The following is a 14,070-nucleotide window of genomic DNA, read 5'->3' on the forward strand; positions in this document are numbered from 1 at the left end:
CTGCGCCGTTCCCCAGCTCTGAGCACCGATGTGCTTACTAACCCATCGACTGGCTACTCAGCAGTTGAGTGAAGATATCCTTTATCTGGGTCATCAAACAGACTCTGCTTCTGCCTCTCCCTCCCGCCGTGGCCTCCTGATTTGAAAATGTTGCAGAATTCTGGCCCCCTGAAATAGAGCTAGCCCAAGCTCTCACACATTATCGGCCGGCAACTTTACGTATTCCTGTTGACGTAGCCGCTTGAAGGGCAAGGCAAGGACACCACATCTTAATACATGCCGCTGTAATGCAATGTGTTCTGGGCTGCCTCTGTCTATTCCTCCTTGCACTGGTCTTTCTCCCAGAGTACAAGTGCAAGCGGACACCACCTCAGCACTGTCATCTATTAGCTTTACATAAAACTGCCTCGCAACACGAGCCTATCCCGATGATTAGATTATCATTGATTCTCTCATAAACTGTTTGGCTTGATCAATACTGTCTGTGTGCGTTTGTGTGTTCCACCTCCATACCCTACAGATGGAATTGAACTCGGTAGTAGAGGGTAGAGACTACTCTGAGGATTAGCCAAGTCCTGCCGTTGTAGATGAGACTCGGTGTGTGTGTGTGTGTGTGTGTGTGTGTGTGTTTCACCCCAGGGCTAACGTCAACACTAAACCTGTGTGTTCACAGCCCGATTAGAGGTGGCGTTGGTTTGGACCCGAGAGGCTGCAGCATCTGTCTCCCATTTACTCTGGAGATCTGCATCACAGGCCTGAAGCCCCTCAGTGATTCATCTGAGGCTCCTGATAGGCCCTCTTAACACCGTTGATCTACGTGCATGTGGGTGGAGTCGTTTTTTTGGGGGGAGGGGCGCGGACTCTTTTTGCTGCGTTCCAGCCAGAGAGGAAGTCCACCTTGTGCCGTGTGTATCCACTAGTGACTAGGGGCTTGGGAGCCAGAGTAGCTTATCAAACAAGAGGGGCCTTGTGTAGTGTGTATCCACTAGGGGGAGCCAGAGTAGCTTATCAAACAAGAGGGGCCTTGTGTAGTGTGTATCCACTAGGGGGAGCCAAAGTTTTTTACCAAGGAAGAGGAGCCTTGTGTAGTGTGTATCCACTAGGGGGAGCCAGAGTAGCTTACCAAGCAAGAGGAGCCTTGTGTAGTGTATCCACTAGGGGGAGCCAGAGTAGCTTACCAAGGAAGAGGAGCCTTGTGTAGTGTGTATCCACTAGGGGGAGCCAGAGTAGCTTACCAAGGAAGAGGAGCCTTGTTTAGTGTGTATCCACTAGGGGGAGCCAGAGTAGCTTACCAAGGAAGAGGAGCCTTGTTTAGTGTATATCCACTAGAGATGCAACGGTACACAATATGTTGTCAAACCGTTCCGTACGCCCCCTACTGTTCAATACGCGCACGTGAACCGCGAAATTACGATATGCCTCATTTTCCAATATTTTCCAAAACTTGCTTATTGCGCTGCAGACTACACGCACATTGTACATTTAGATCCACAGAACCAGATGTGCAGCTTGTGAACAGGCAAGGCAGGCAACTGCTTGGGACCCCAGGCCGTTAGGGGGCTCCTGAGGGCTGACAAACTTAACTCCACAGCAATGTCTCTAAATGTGGCAACCGCAGTGACCGCAACCCCCTCCACCTTACACAACCAATGGACGATCTCAGTAGGAAACCTCCCTAAATGGGCCCCATGAAGAGGGGGGAAACTAAAAACAAATATTCTCTCAGCTCCAATGTGACAATGGCGAGTGCTAGGGAGACAGAGTGAAGCAAATTTGAAGAGGTACCGCAGTCTTTCAAATCCGCTGTGTGGAAACATTTTGGATTCAGCGTTCAATACAATGACGAGGGTAAGAAGACAGTAAACAAAGTACAGTTTGCACGCATTTCTTTCCCAGTGTCGGCTACTCGAGTGGAAACACTTCTAACACGTCATTTACGTCGCCATCACCCTTGCAGGTGGAGCTGGAGCAAGGAGAGTCCACTCGTTAGCGAAAACACAACTATCTCTCGCTGCTGCCTTCCAACAACAATTTGCGACAAATTCAGAAAAACAAAGAAATAACGAAAGCAATGGGAGTGTTCAAAGCCAAAGATTTGCAGCCCTATTCGGTGGTTACTGACTCGGGATTTCGTCACCTGATGAAACAAATTGAACAGCGTTACAATGTCCCCTCCCGCACGCATTTCAGCAGCAAAGTAATTCCCAAACTCTATGAAGCATCACAGAGAGACATTGAAAAGGAATTGACACAGACACCTTATCTATCTCTCTCCAAGGGTAGTTGGACCGCCAGAGCAACTCAAAGCTACCTCACTGTGACGGTTGACCATGTACTGGTCTGGGAGATGAAGAGCTATGTGTTGCAATCTCATCCCCTGTATGAGAGTGATACAAGCGCACACTTACCCCTATAATGAATGAATGCTGTGACTGAGTGGAAGCTAGAGAGACCAAATATCACTATCCCAGCCACTACAGATAACGCACAAAACATTGAACGCCATCCGTGAAGCTGATGGGTTTGGGCCCCACATTAGATGTTTTGCACACATCCTGAACCTCACAGGCAAGAGGGCAGTCTCAAGGCAGTGTCTCGCCTGCTGACGAAGGTCAGAAAAGTGGTGACTTTTTTTCACAAAAGCACCACCGCTCACCAAGTTGTGACAGTCAAGCAAGAGATGCTAGATATAGTTGAAGTCGGAACTTTACATACACTTAGGTTGGAGTCATTAAAACTAGTTTTTTAACCATTCCGCAAATTTCTTGTTAACAAACTATAGTTTTGGCAAGTCGGTTAGGACATCTACTTTGTACATGACACAAGTAATTTTTCTAACAATTGTTTACAGACAGATTATTTCACTTATAATTCACTGTATCACAATTCTAGTGGGTCAGAAGTTTACATACACTAAGTCAACTGTGCCTTTAAACAGCTTGGAAAATTCCAGAAAATGATGTCATGGCTTTAGAAGCTTCTGATAGGCCAATTGACATCATTTCAGTCAATTGGAGGTGTACCTGTGGATGTATTTCAAGGCCTACCTTCAAACTCAGTGCCTCTTTGCTTGACATCATGGGAAAATCAAAAGAAATCAGCCAAGACCTCAGAAAAAAAAATTGTGGAACTCCAAGTCCGATTCATGCTTAGGAACTATTTCCAAATGTCTGAAGGTACCACGTTCATTTGTACAAACAATAGTACGAAAGTATAAACACCATGGGACCATGCAGCCATCATACCGCTCAGGAAGGAGATGCGTTCTGTCTCCTAGAGATGAACGTACTTTGGTGCGTAAAGTGCAAATCAATCCCAGAACAACAGCAAAGGACCTTGTGAATATGCTGGAGGAAGCGGGTACAAAAGTGTCTATATCCATAGTAAAAACGAGTCCTATATCGACATAACCTGAAAGGGCGCTCAGCAAGGAAGAAGCCACTGCTCCAAAACCGCCATAAAAAAGCCAGACTATGGTTTGCAACTGCACATGGGGACAAAGATTGTACTTTTTGGAGAAATGTCCTCTGGTCTGATGAAACAAAAATAGAACTGTTTGGCCATTATGACCATCATTATGTTTAGAGAAAAAAGTGGGAGGATTGCAAGCCGAAGAACACCTTCCCAACCGTGAAGCACGTAGGTGGCAGCATCATGTTGTGGGGGTGCTTTGCTGCATGAGGGACTGGTGCCCTTCACAAAATAGATGGTATCATGAGGAAGTAAAATGATGTGGATATATTGAAGCAACATCTCAAGACATCAGTCAGGAAGTTAAAGCTTGGTCGCAAATGGGTCTTCCAAATGGACAATGACCCCAAGCATACTTCCAAAGTTGTGGCAAAATGGCTTAAGGACAACAAAGTCAAGGTATTGGAATGGCCATCACAAAGCCCTGACCTCAATCCTATAGAAAATTTGTGGGCAGAACTGAAAAAGCGTGTGTGAGCAAAGAGGCCTACAAACCTGACTCAGTTACACCAGGTCTGTCAGGAGGAATGTGCAAAAATTCACCCAACTTATTGTGGGAAGCTTGTGGAAAGCTACCCAAAACGTTTAACCCAAGTTAAGCAATTTAAAGGCAATGCTACCGAATACTAATTGAGTGTATGTAGCCTTCTGACCCACTGGGAATGTGATGAAAGAAATATAAGCTGAAATAAATCATTATTCTGACATTTCACATTCTTAAAATAAAGTGGTGGTCCTAACTGACCTAAGACAGGGAATCATTTTTACTAGGATTAAATGTCAGTAATTGTGAAACTGAGTTTAAATGTATTTGGCAAAGGTGTATGTAAACTTCTGACTTCAACTCTATATCAAAGCACAAATGAATCCATGATGTCACAACCTGTTGGAATACCATACATGACATGCTGGAACGTTACGTGGAACAGCAACCAGCCATCTACTTTGCTGTATTGGACAAGGCTGTGAAGAAGTCCGTCAAAGACATAGCCATGCTGACTGACTGAACTGAAGCTGGCAGAAAAACTCATTCAGCTACTCAACCCCCCTGAAAACAATGATTAGTCTCATGAGCAGTGAAACAAGTCACACCTCATCAATGATTCCGCCTCTTAAAAACAATGATTCTCAAATCCATGGCACCAGGTCCTGAGGACAGTGCAACCATCAGGGAGGCCAAGGCAGCCATCACTCAGGACTTGGAGAGAAGATACACAGACCCAGATCTTCTAGACGACCTTCACAGAGCTACAGCCCTTGGTCCAAGGTTTAAATCCCTGCCAGCCTGCTGCGACAGAGTCTACAAGGATCTCATCAAATAAATTGTGTAGCATGAACATCAGGTATTTGATCTATTTTTAAATTATTTTTCATATTGTTTTTTATTGTTTTTATCATGCGTGTTAAAATGTGATGTGTGTCACTTACACTTAACAATAATGTTTGCCACTTTTCTTGCCGTTTCAAGCAGGGCCATCCACAGAGGAAGAAAATCCATCCTCATTCTCCCCTCCACAAAAGAAGACCATGGCAGAGTTATTTGGGGAGCTTTTCAGAGGAGCAGACCAAGCCCTTTTCCACAATGATTGAGGAGGAGGTCACCTCATACAAGGCAGCAGAATGTCTTCATGTGGATGCTGATCCTTTGTGTGGTGGAAAACAAACCAGTCAAAACTTCCCCCATGTTGCAAAGCCTCCGTGTCCGGGGAATCTCTGTTGCAAGCGAGAGTTTTCTCCACCGCAGGGGACATTGTCAGTGCAAGCCGTTCTCGTCTTGCTTTAGAGAATGTTGACATGCTTATCTTTTTACAGAAGAACCTCAACATGAAGGAATATATATCTCATATAGGGTACCAACTTGATGTTGCACTTTTGTTATTTTTACATTTAATATCGCCTATTCAATTATGTACCCTGTATTTAAAATAGAGAAGGCAAAGCACCTACAGGTTGTCAAAGCTAAGAAGCACTTTTGTTTTGAATGTTTTTCCCCCCTTGATTTCATACAGTAGAGACAGAAACCAGGCCTGGTCAGTCATGCTGCCATTTTTCTGAATGGAAAGTTTGATTTGTCTATAGGAAAAATAAACAGTTCATTGTTTAAAGGGCGATGTGTTTTTCATTTTTTTCTTAAATATAAATATACCAACACCGTTACTGTGGCCCACAAACCGTGATGCATACCGAACTGTACCGGTGCATCCCTAATATCCACTAGGGGGAGCCAGAGTAGCTTACCAAGGAAGAGGGGCCTTGTGTAGTGTGTATCCACTAGGGGGAGCCAGAGTAGCTTACCAAACAAGAGGAGCCTTGTGTAGTGTGTATCCACTAGGGGGAGCCAGAGTAGCTTACCAAACAAGAGGGGCCTTGTGTAGTGTGTATCCACTAGGGGGAGCCAGAGTAGCTTACCAAACAAGAGGGGCCTTGTGTAGTGTGTGTATCCACTAGGGGGAGCCAGAGTAGCTTACCAAGGAAGAGGGGCCAAGCCGCTCTTTTTGATTCTAGCTAGCGACATTGTTTGAACTTCCGGATCCCATGTTATATGCCTGTTTACAAATGCTAGCTACATGTCAGGCTAGTCTGGTGTGTTCTATGCGATGAATCACCTGTAGATGGGGCCCCTCAGGGCTCCGCTCCGTCTCTGGACTGTACAAGCAGATGGTGAATACAATGCAAGAAATCTTAAACTATCTCCATGTGCTCCTTTTGAGTTAAACATGTTTAACTTAAAGAACTGATTTCATGAACAACTCAATGTAATTAAGGCAGACACAAAACTCTGTTTTCAGATATTTGAACTAGCCCTGCTCATCATTATTATAACACAGGCACTCACAATTTCACCCATTCAAAACAGCTGATTTCACATGCTCTAACTAGGTCTGCTCAACATAAGATCACAAGCACACATACTGTACCAAAGGACTCAGCTGCATGACGAGGACGTACCGTATCTGGCATATTGGTGTCTGTCTGATGTTTCACGTAACCACAAAGCCAATCCAGTTGTCAGACAGTCGGTGGGACTCACACCAGTGGCAGCCCCACTCCTCGTCTCTTTCACCCTTTATAGATTGCCAACATACCAGTCCAAAATCTTACTCCATGTTTCTTTATATGTATTTGTGTTCAAATTTTGTGATATCTCCCTCCAGCTATTGTCTTTTGCTTGCTTGTCTGAATACAACCGTATTGAAGGGTAGTAAAAGTTCTTCTATTATCTCAGCAGCTCTCACCGACGCGCCTCGAAACTGGACATAGACATAATCTCTAAATAAAAAGCACAAGAAAGGAAGCTTCGTAGAAACAAAGTAGCAGAACACCCATCTCGTCTGTTTATACCCGAAGGATACAGGAAAAGATGTGATGTAGACACAGGGGCGGGACTCCATACTGCCCCTCAGTCTTCGCAAGGAATGATACGTCAGGTCTCAACTTCCAGGTAGAAAAAAAACTGTTGAATGACTGAGGGTATTACAAGAAGCTGCCCCTTTTATGATGAAACAAGACATTGCAACACTACGCTCCCTGGAAGCTTGTTTGTGTATTGTCTGTAGACCCCTTAAGTCTCCCCGTGGCACCTCAGGCCCACCGCCAGACATCTGGGGGGGTCAAGGGTCCCAAGGCAGAGATTAAATCATGTGACACGGGCTCCTTGGAGCTTGTCAGTCAGCTGTGCTGTGCTGATGACTACTGCTGCTGTAATGACACGTACTGTGTTGACAAGACTAACCCCTGATGGCAGCCAGGCTGCCCCTGATGGCTACTACAGTGTGGAAAATAGGAACAGACCTGTGTGGTCTGATGCAGTGAATGTTACTGGTGTGTGTAATGGGCTATGTTACACAAAGTGCACAGTGCGCTTTGTCTCCATCTCCCAACCTTCCAGCAGGAGAGCAGGTGCACGAGGCCATATTGCAAGATGCTCCATTAGGGGAGAGAAATGCATATGCCCACTCATCCTGCTGGATGCTTGAGTCTCCAAATCACCACAAGGCTTTCAGTTATCTGTACATAGTGTGTGTGTGTGTGTGTGTGTGTGTGTGTGTGTGTGTGTGTGTGTGTGTGTGTGTGTGTGTGTGTGTGTGTGTGTGTGTGTGTGTGTGTGTGTGTCAGATGGAGTCAGCAGGGGGGAATTCCTGTTTTTCCTGGCACCGAACCCAGGGAAAGATGGTTTTTATTTGGCATCGGGATCTGTGAGTGTCCTGGCAGGACATGTTAGTGAACGTGACACTTCTGCAGACTAGTCCAATGATTGGTGCAGTCTATTCGTCAGAGTTTTTCAGGCCCATCAACAAATGAACCTTTTCTGTTGCCAAGGTAAACACGTACTTCGTCTTTTATGAAGATATATGTCAGCGTGAACTCTCCAATCTGATTTCCATTCTGTGATGTTAACCCTATGAGGATGTTGTGGGTTTAGTGTTCAGGTCTATTTGATAAGACCTAGCACCAACTTCTGCAGGTGTAGCAGTGAGGATACTACACAGTGACCTTGTTGCCTTGTCAGAGACTGGAACCAGCATTGATTAGTTTGTGTTCCATGCCTTTTTTTTATTTTGGTCTGCCAGAGAGTAGGCTATTTTCATTCTTCACTGATGCATTAGGGCTGTTGTCTGAGGAGTAATACCCAACATTTTATTTTAGGTGACCTCCCGTCCACGACTGCCCTTTATGCTGAATCGGTCTCTTTTATTTGCACTAGGATTTATCTGCTGATAGCAAACCTGAACCTTTGTTGTTGCTGTTTCCCCCAACACAGAGAAGCCTAGTCGGTATTGTGATTCTGCAGTCTCTTTTTGTTGTTGTTGTTGTTTTGGAGGAAGACCTGTCTGGTGATGTAGCCTGTGACATGAAAGCTGGTGAGGAGGAGAAAGCCCTCGTTCCTAATAAGGATGTAGACTCAAGGAAGGAGATGCTGTTGGTAGAACCTTACCTTGTGTCAGCAGTTGTGATACAGTACGCCCAGTGCTGCTTTTCAGATCATTTACTGATCTCAGGCCTGTAGAGAGAAATGAAAAACTAGGCTGTGTGTTGTAATGCAGTAAATTATGCAGTATATAGGACTTTTTAAATTAACTTTAAACATCTGTCACTCACACAAAAGCACACATTTGAACATTTTGCTTCCGTTCTGTCGTCACATTCTGCGATTGGCTTGCGAGGCTACGTCAACCAACGTAGGCTACGTCAACCAACGTAGGCTACGTCAACCAACGTAGGCTACGTCAACCGAAGTAGGCTACGTCAACCGACGTAGGCTACGTCAACCGACGTAGGCTACGTAAACCAACGTAAGCTACGTCAACCAACGTAGGCTACGTCAACCAACGTAGGCTACGTCAACCAACGTAGGCTACGTCAACTGCAGAGGTGTATTTGATCTGCGCATGTGCCAGCGCCAGCAGCTAACACTGCAAAATCCTACAGTATGTGCGGGCCTTTAGGGACCTTACATATTCTCATTTTGACATAGTTTTTCTGTATCTGTTTTAGGTTTTGACATTTGGAGGCCTTTCGCTCTTCGGCAGACCCACTCGGACCCAGATAATGGGCACAACCTGGGCAGGAGCGGCCGACCGATGATGCCACTCTGCTGCACTGTGACCAGCCATGCTCTCGTCCAAGGCGTTTCCCGGATGGGGCTCCCCTCCCCCGACACTGTGCTTACATGGGTCAGGAATACAACTACATCATACAAAAGGAACGATGGCATGGACTTGTCTGAACTATGGCACACCTGCAGGGTAAAGGTGAGGTCCCTTGACATCTGATACCAAAAGGAAAACCAAGATCAAGTCGATCCACATTTTATGAGGACAAAACAAGTCAATGAACAACTGATGGTTTAGCATCCACACTTTCACCATGTTGACGAGGTTGCACCATGGCTGCTGATTCCTGTAGACTAGTAGACTCTCCGGTGCGGCGCTGAGCCCAGTGACCCTAACCCATGATGCAGCGTAACGGTGGTGGGGTGGGGGCTGGTGGCCAGCCGTGGGTGCTGCGGCGCGTGCGCCTCACCTGGCTCAGCTTCATGCTCTTCTTCATCCTGGTCTTCTTCCCGCTCATCGCCCACTACTACCTCACCACCATCGACGAGGCGGGTGGCCCCGACAAGCGCATCTTCGGCCCTCGGCCCGGCGGTGAGCTGTGCGAAGCCAAGCACGTGCAGGACCTGTGCCGCATCCGCGAGTCGGTCAGCGAGGAGCTGCTACAGCTGGAGGCCAAGCGGCAGGAGCTGAACGGGGAGATCGTCCGGCTCAACCTGCGCATCGAGGCGTGCAAGCGTAGCATCGACAGTGCCAAGCAGGACCTGCTGCAGTTGAAGAACGTCATCAGCCAGACGGAGCACTCATACAAGGAGCTGATGGCCCAGAACCAGCCCAAGCTCTCGCTTCCCGTGAGGTTAATACCTGACAAGGACGACCCAGGACTACCCCCGCCCAAGTCTGCCCACGTCTGCCGCCTGCGCTCCTGCTTCGACTACGCCCGCTGCCCGTTGACCTCGGGCTTCCCTGTGTACGTCTACGACACTGCCTCCTACCCCTGGGGGGAGTCCCTGGACCCGCTGGTCAGGCAGGCCTTCGCCACCTCGGTGAAGAGCAGCATCTACGTGACGGACAACCCCAGCATCGCCTGTCTGTATGTGGTGCTGGTGGGAGAGCTGCAGGAATCTCCTTCCTCCCCCCTCCCGGCCCCCTCAGCGCTGGAGAAGCAGCTGAAGGCTCTGCCGTACTGGAGGTCTGACGGACACAACCATCTCCTGGTCCACCTTTCCAGGAAGTCCATGACGCAGAACTTCCTGTACAATGTGAGCACAGGCCGGGCGGCAGTGGCCCAGTCCATCTTTCTTGAGCAGCAGTACCGCGAGGGCTTCGACCTGGTGGTGTCCCCACTGGTCCACGCCCTCTCTGAGCCAAACTTCTTGGAGGTGCCGCCCCAGGTGCCCGTCAAGAGGAAGTACCTGTTTACCTTCCAGGGCGAGAGGGTGGAGTCTCTGAGGAGCAGCCTGCAGGAGGGGCCGCCCCAGTCCTTTGAGGAGGAGATGGAGGGAGACCCGCCAGCCGACTACGACGATCGCATCATCGGAACGCTTAAGGCAGTGCAGGACAGCCGCCTGGACCAGGTGCTGGTGGAGTTCACCTGTAAGAGCCCGCAGCCCAGCCTGCCCACAGAGTGGGCCCTGTGTGGGGAGAGGGAGGAGCGGCTAGAGGTCCTTAAGGCCTCCACCTTTGCCTTGGTCATCTCCCCCGGGGACGGTCAACTGATGGCCTCAGCGGGCAACGGCATGAGGCTGTTTGAGGCCCTGGAGGTGGGGGCCATCCCTGTGGTACTGGGGGACCACGCCAGGCTGCCCTACCATCAGCTGGTCCACTGGAGCGAGGCGGCCATTATGGTGCCCAAGCCCCGCATCACCGAGCTGCACTTCTTGCTACGCAGCCTATCAGACAATGACCTACTGGCCATGCGGCGGCAGGGCCGCTTCCTGTGGGAAACCTACTTCTCTACCTCAGAGAACGTCCTGGGCACAATTCTGGCTAGCGTCCGGACCCGCATCCAGGTGCCCCCCGCGCCCATCCACGAGGAGCCCGCCCAGGAGATCCCCCACAAGGCGGGCAAGATGGCGGGCACGGACGCTAACCTGGCCGACAATGGCGACCTGGACCTGGGTCCCGTGGAGACAGAGCCACCCTACGCCTCACCACGCTTCCTTCGCAACTTCACGTACACAGCATCCGACACCTACCAGACCTGGAACCGCGCCCCGGGGCCTTTCCACCTCTTCCCTCACACGCCGCTGGACCCGGTGCTGCCCTCGGAGGCCAAGTTCCTGGGTTCGGGCACGGGCTTCCGCCCCATTGGCAGTGGCACGGGGGGCTCGGGGAAGGAGTTTCAAGCAGCGCTGGGTGGGAACGTGCCTCGGGAGCAGTTCACCGTGGTCATGCTGACCTACGAGAGGGAGGAGGTTCTGATGAACTCCCTGGAGAGGCTCAACGGGCTGCCCTACCTCAACAAAGTGGTGGTGGTGTGGAACTCCCCCAAGCCTCCTTCAGACGACCTGCTGTGGCCAGACATCGGCCTGCCCATCGTGGTGAGTACCTTCCACCGTCGCTGAATACCAAACATACCCCTGCTGCTTAGTGCTCTCACTGCTCAGAATAAACCATATTAATAGGAGAGAATACTCTGAAATGCAAAAAGTGTAACCTCAACCTGTGATGTGGTGCAGCAGTCTCAGAAGTCTGTGTCTGAGAGAGTGCACTCTAGTACATCAGGCTAGCTCCTGAAGCTGATTTGATCTGCTCTCCTTGCTTCGCTTTGAAGCTTTTCCCTAGAAGTCTGCAGGCCAGCCAGTCAAATTACACCCGCTGATATAAAAGGAAAGAGAAAATGTTTAGTCCACAGAAAAGGTCTGGCTTTTATAATAGATGAGAAGTTAAACAGAATATTCAAGAACCCCAAATGACAGAGCCTGTAGGTGATGTTTCCTCTCTGTAGGGGGTTATGATGGGAGGATAGTTGAATGATCTTCAATTAATAGCCTAATTGGTTGACACATTTTAAAATCCTCTTAAATCTTATTTGCTAATAGATCAGTCCATACTTTCATGTTTTTAAAGAGGGGTTAGTCTAAGAATGTTGTTGAGAAAGGGGGGCTGAGTGGTTTGGCCCATGGTTTACTACCCTGTGCTGTAGGCCTACTTTAATGAAATTCCACATTAGGACCCAAAGGATGCACAACACACTGTTTTTGCTCTGTACTGGAAGTCCTCTATTTTGAAAATTTGACTGCTGGCATGCACACATTATTGGGATTGTATTACTAATAAACAAAATACAAAAAAATCATTTTTCAGTGAAGACCCCGGTGGACCTCCAGTCTTTGCGCTAACACAAGTTAGCAATGGCTCCAGAAAATACCTTCAACTTCCGTCAAACTGCACGCATAGACATAAAAATGGTATCCATGAGTTCATCCATGAGTTCATTTGACTCTGGGGAAGTAGACAAAAGGGCATTGCCAAGATGTTGCCCTATCCCTTTAACATGTCTCCTGTCCTGCAGGTGGTGCGCACGGAGAAGAACAGCCTCAACAACCGGTTCCTGCCCTGGGACGTCGTGGAGACGGAAGCCATCTTGTCCATCGACGACGACGCCCACCTCCGCCATGATGAGATCATGTTTGGGTTCAGGTCAGTGAGAGGGGAGTCTGTGTCGGGACCAGTCATTGGAGCCAAAGTTCTTTGGAAAAAGAAAGTGCCATATGTTTTGTGTTTAATAGATTTATAAAGGTACATTTTTCTTTGGAACCCAGCAGACAAATGATCTGTCTACAGATAATGACAAATGTGTGAATTGACACTTATTCCAAAATATAAAAAAAATATATATAACATTCAGAGAGCTAATATCAATACTATGCATGTCAATCTCTCTTGGCTAAATGTAGAGGAGAGACTGACTGCATCACTTCTTGTTTTTATAAGAAACATTGTTAAATTCAAAATGTTTGCATAATCAACTTACATACAGCACTGACACACACACACTTACCCCACCGGACATGCCACCAGGAGTCTTTTCACAGTCCCAAAATCCAGAACAAATGTAAAAAAACATGCAGTAATATATAGAGCCATGATTGCGTGGAACTCCCTTCCATCAAAGATATTGTGTGTACGTACTGATATGTAGGTTGTGTGGGACGTTTTACATGTATGTAGTTCAGTCCTTGAGCTGTTCTTGTCTATTAATGTTCTGTATTATTTCATGCTTTGTGTGGACCCCAGGAAGAGTAGCTGCTGCAACAGCTCGTGCAGATCCTAATAAAATACCAAATATCAACCCACACTGGCATTGAAAAGCATTTGTAGCACAGAATATACCACATAAAACAAACACAGATCTCACTGACCCTGACAGATCAACAAGAGAAAAATGGACCATGTTGAATTTTCAAGCACCACCCGAGCTAGACTTGCCTCACCTTGAATATATACAGTGCATTCGGAAAATATTCAGACCATTTACTCAGTACTTTGTTGAAGCACTTTTGGCAGTGATTACAGCCTCGAGTCTTGGGTATGATGCTACATGCTTGGCACACTTGTACTGGGGGAGATTCTCTCATTCTTCTCTGTAGATCCTCTCCAGCTCTGTCAGGTTGGATGGGGAGTGTCGCTGCACAGCTATTTTCAGATCTCCAGAAATGTTCGGTCGGGTTCAACGGGTTCAAGTCCGGGCTCTGGCTGGGCCACTCAAGGACATTCAGAGACTTGTCCTGAAGACACTCCTGCATTGTCTTGGCTGTGTGCTTAGGGTCGTTGTCCTGTTGGAAGGTAAACCTTCGCCCCAGTCTGAGGTCCTGAGTGCTTTGGAGCAAGTTTTTAATCAAGGATCTCTCTCTACTTTGCTGCATTCATCTTTCCCTCGATCCTGACAAGTCTCCCAGTCCCTGCCGCTGAAAAACATCCCCACAGCATGATGCTGCCACCACCGTGCTTCACCGTAGGGATGGTGCCAGGTTTCCTCCAGACGTTTCCTTGATCAGACCAGAGAATCTTGTTTCTCATGATCTGAGAGTCCTTTAGGTGC

At 47.9% G+C, this 14,070-nt stretch overlaps 1 protein-coding gene across 2 annotated transcripts in view; it reads left to right on the forward strand.

Annotated features, from left to right (window-relative positions):
- The window catches only part of LOC115159705 (exostosin-like 3), a 50,470-nt gene that overhangs the window by 27,539 nt on the left and 8,861 nt on the right, over positions 1-14,070 (forward strand). For both annotated transcript variants that reach the window (XM_029709819.1, XM_029709737.1), the window contains 2 exons: positions 8,968-11,566; positions 12,541-12,668. In XM_029709819.1, the coding sequence (XP_029565679.1) occupies positions 9,425-11,566; positions 12,541-12,668 (2,270 nt within the window). In that variant the 5' untranslated portion in view covers positions 8,968-9,424. The remainder of the gene's footprint in view (positions 1-8,967; positions 11,567-12,540; positions 12,669-14,070) is intronic.

Source organism: Salmo trutta, chromosome 1 (assembly GCF_901001165.1).
Source record: "Salmo trutta chromosome 1, fSalTru1.1, whole genome shotgun sequence".
Taxonomy (NCBI): Eukaryota; Metazoa; Chordata; class Actinopteri; order Salmoniformes; family Salmonidae; genus Salmo; species Salmo trutta.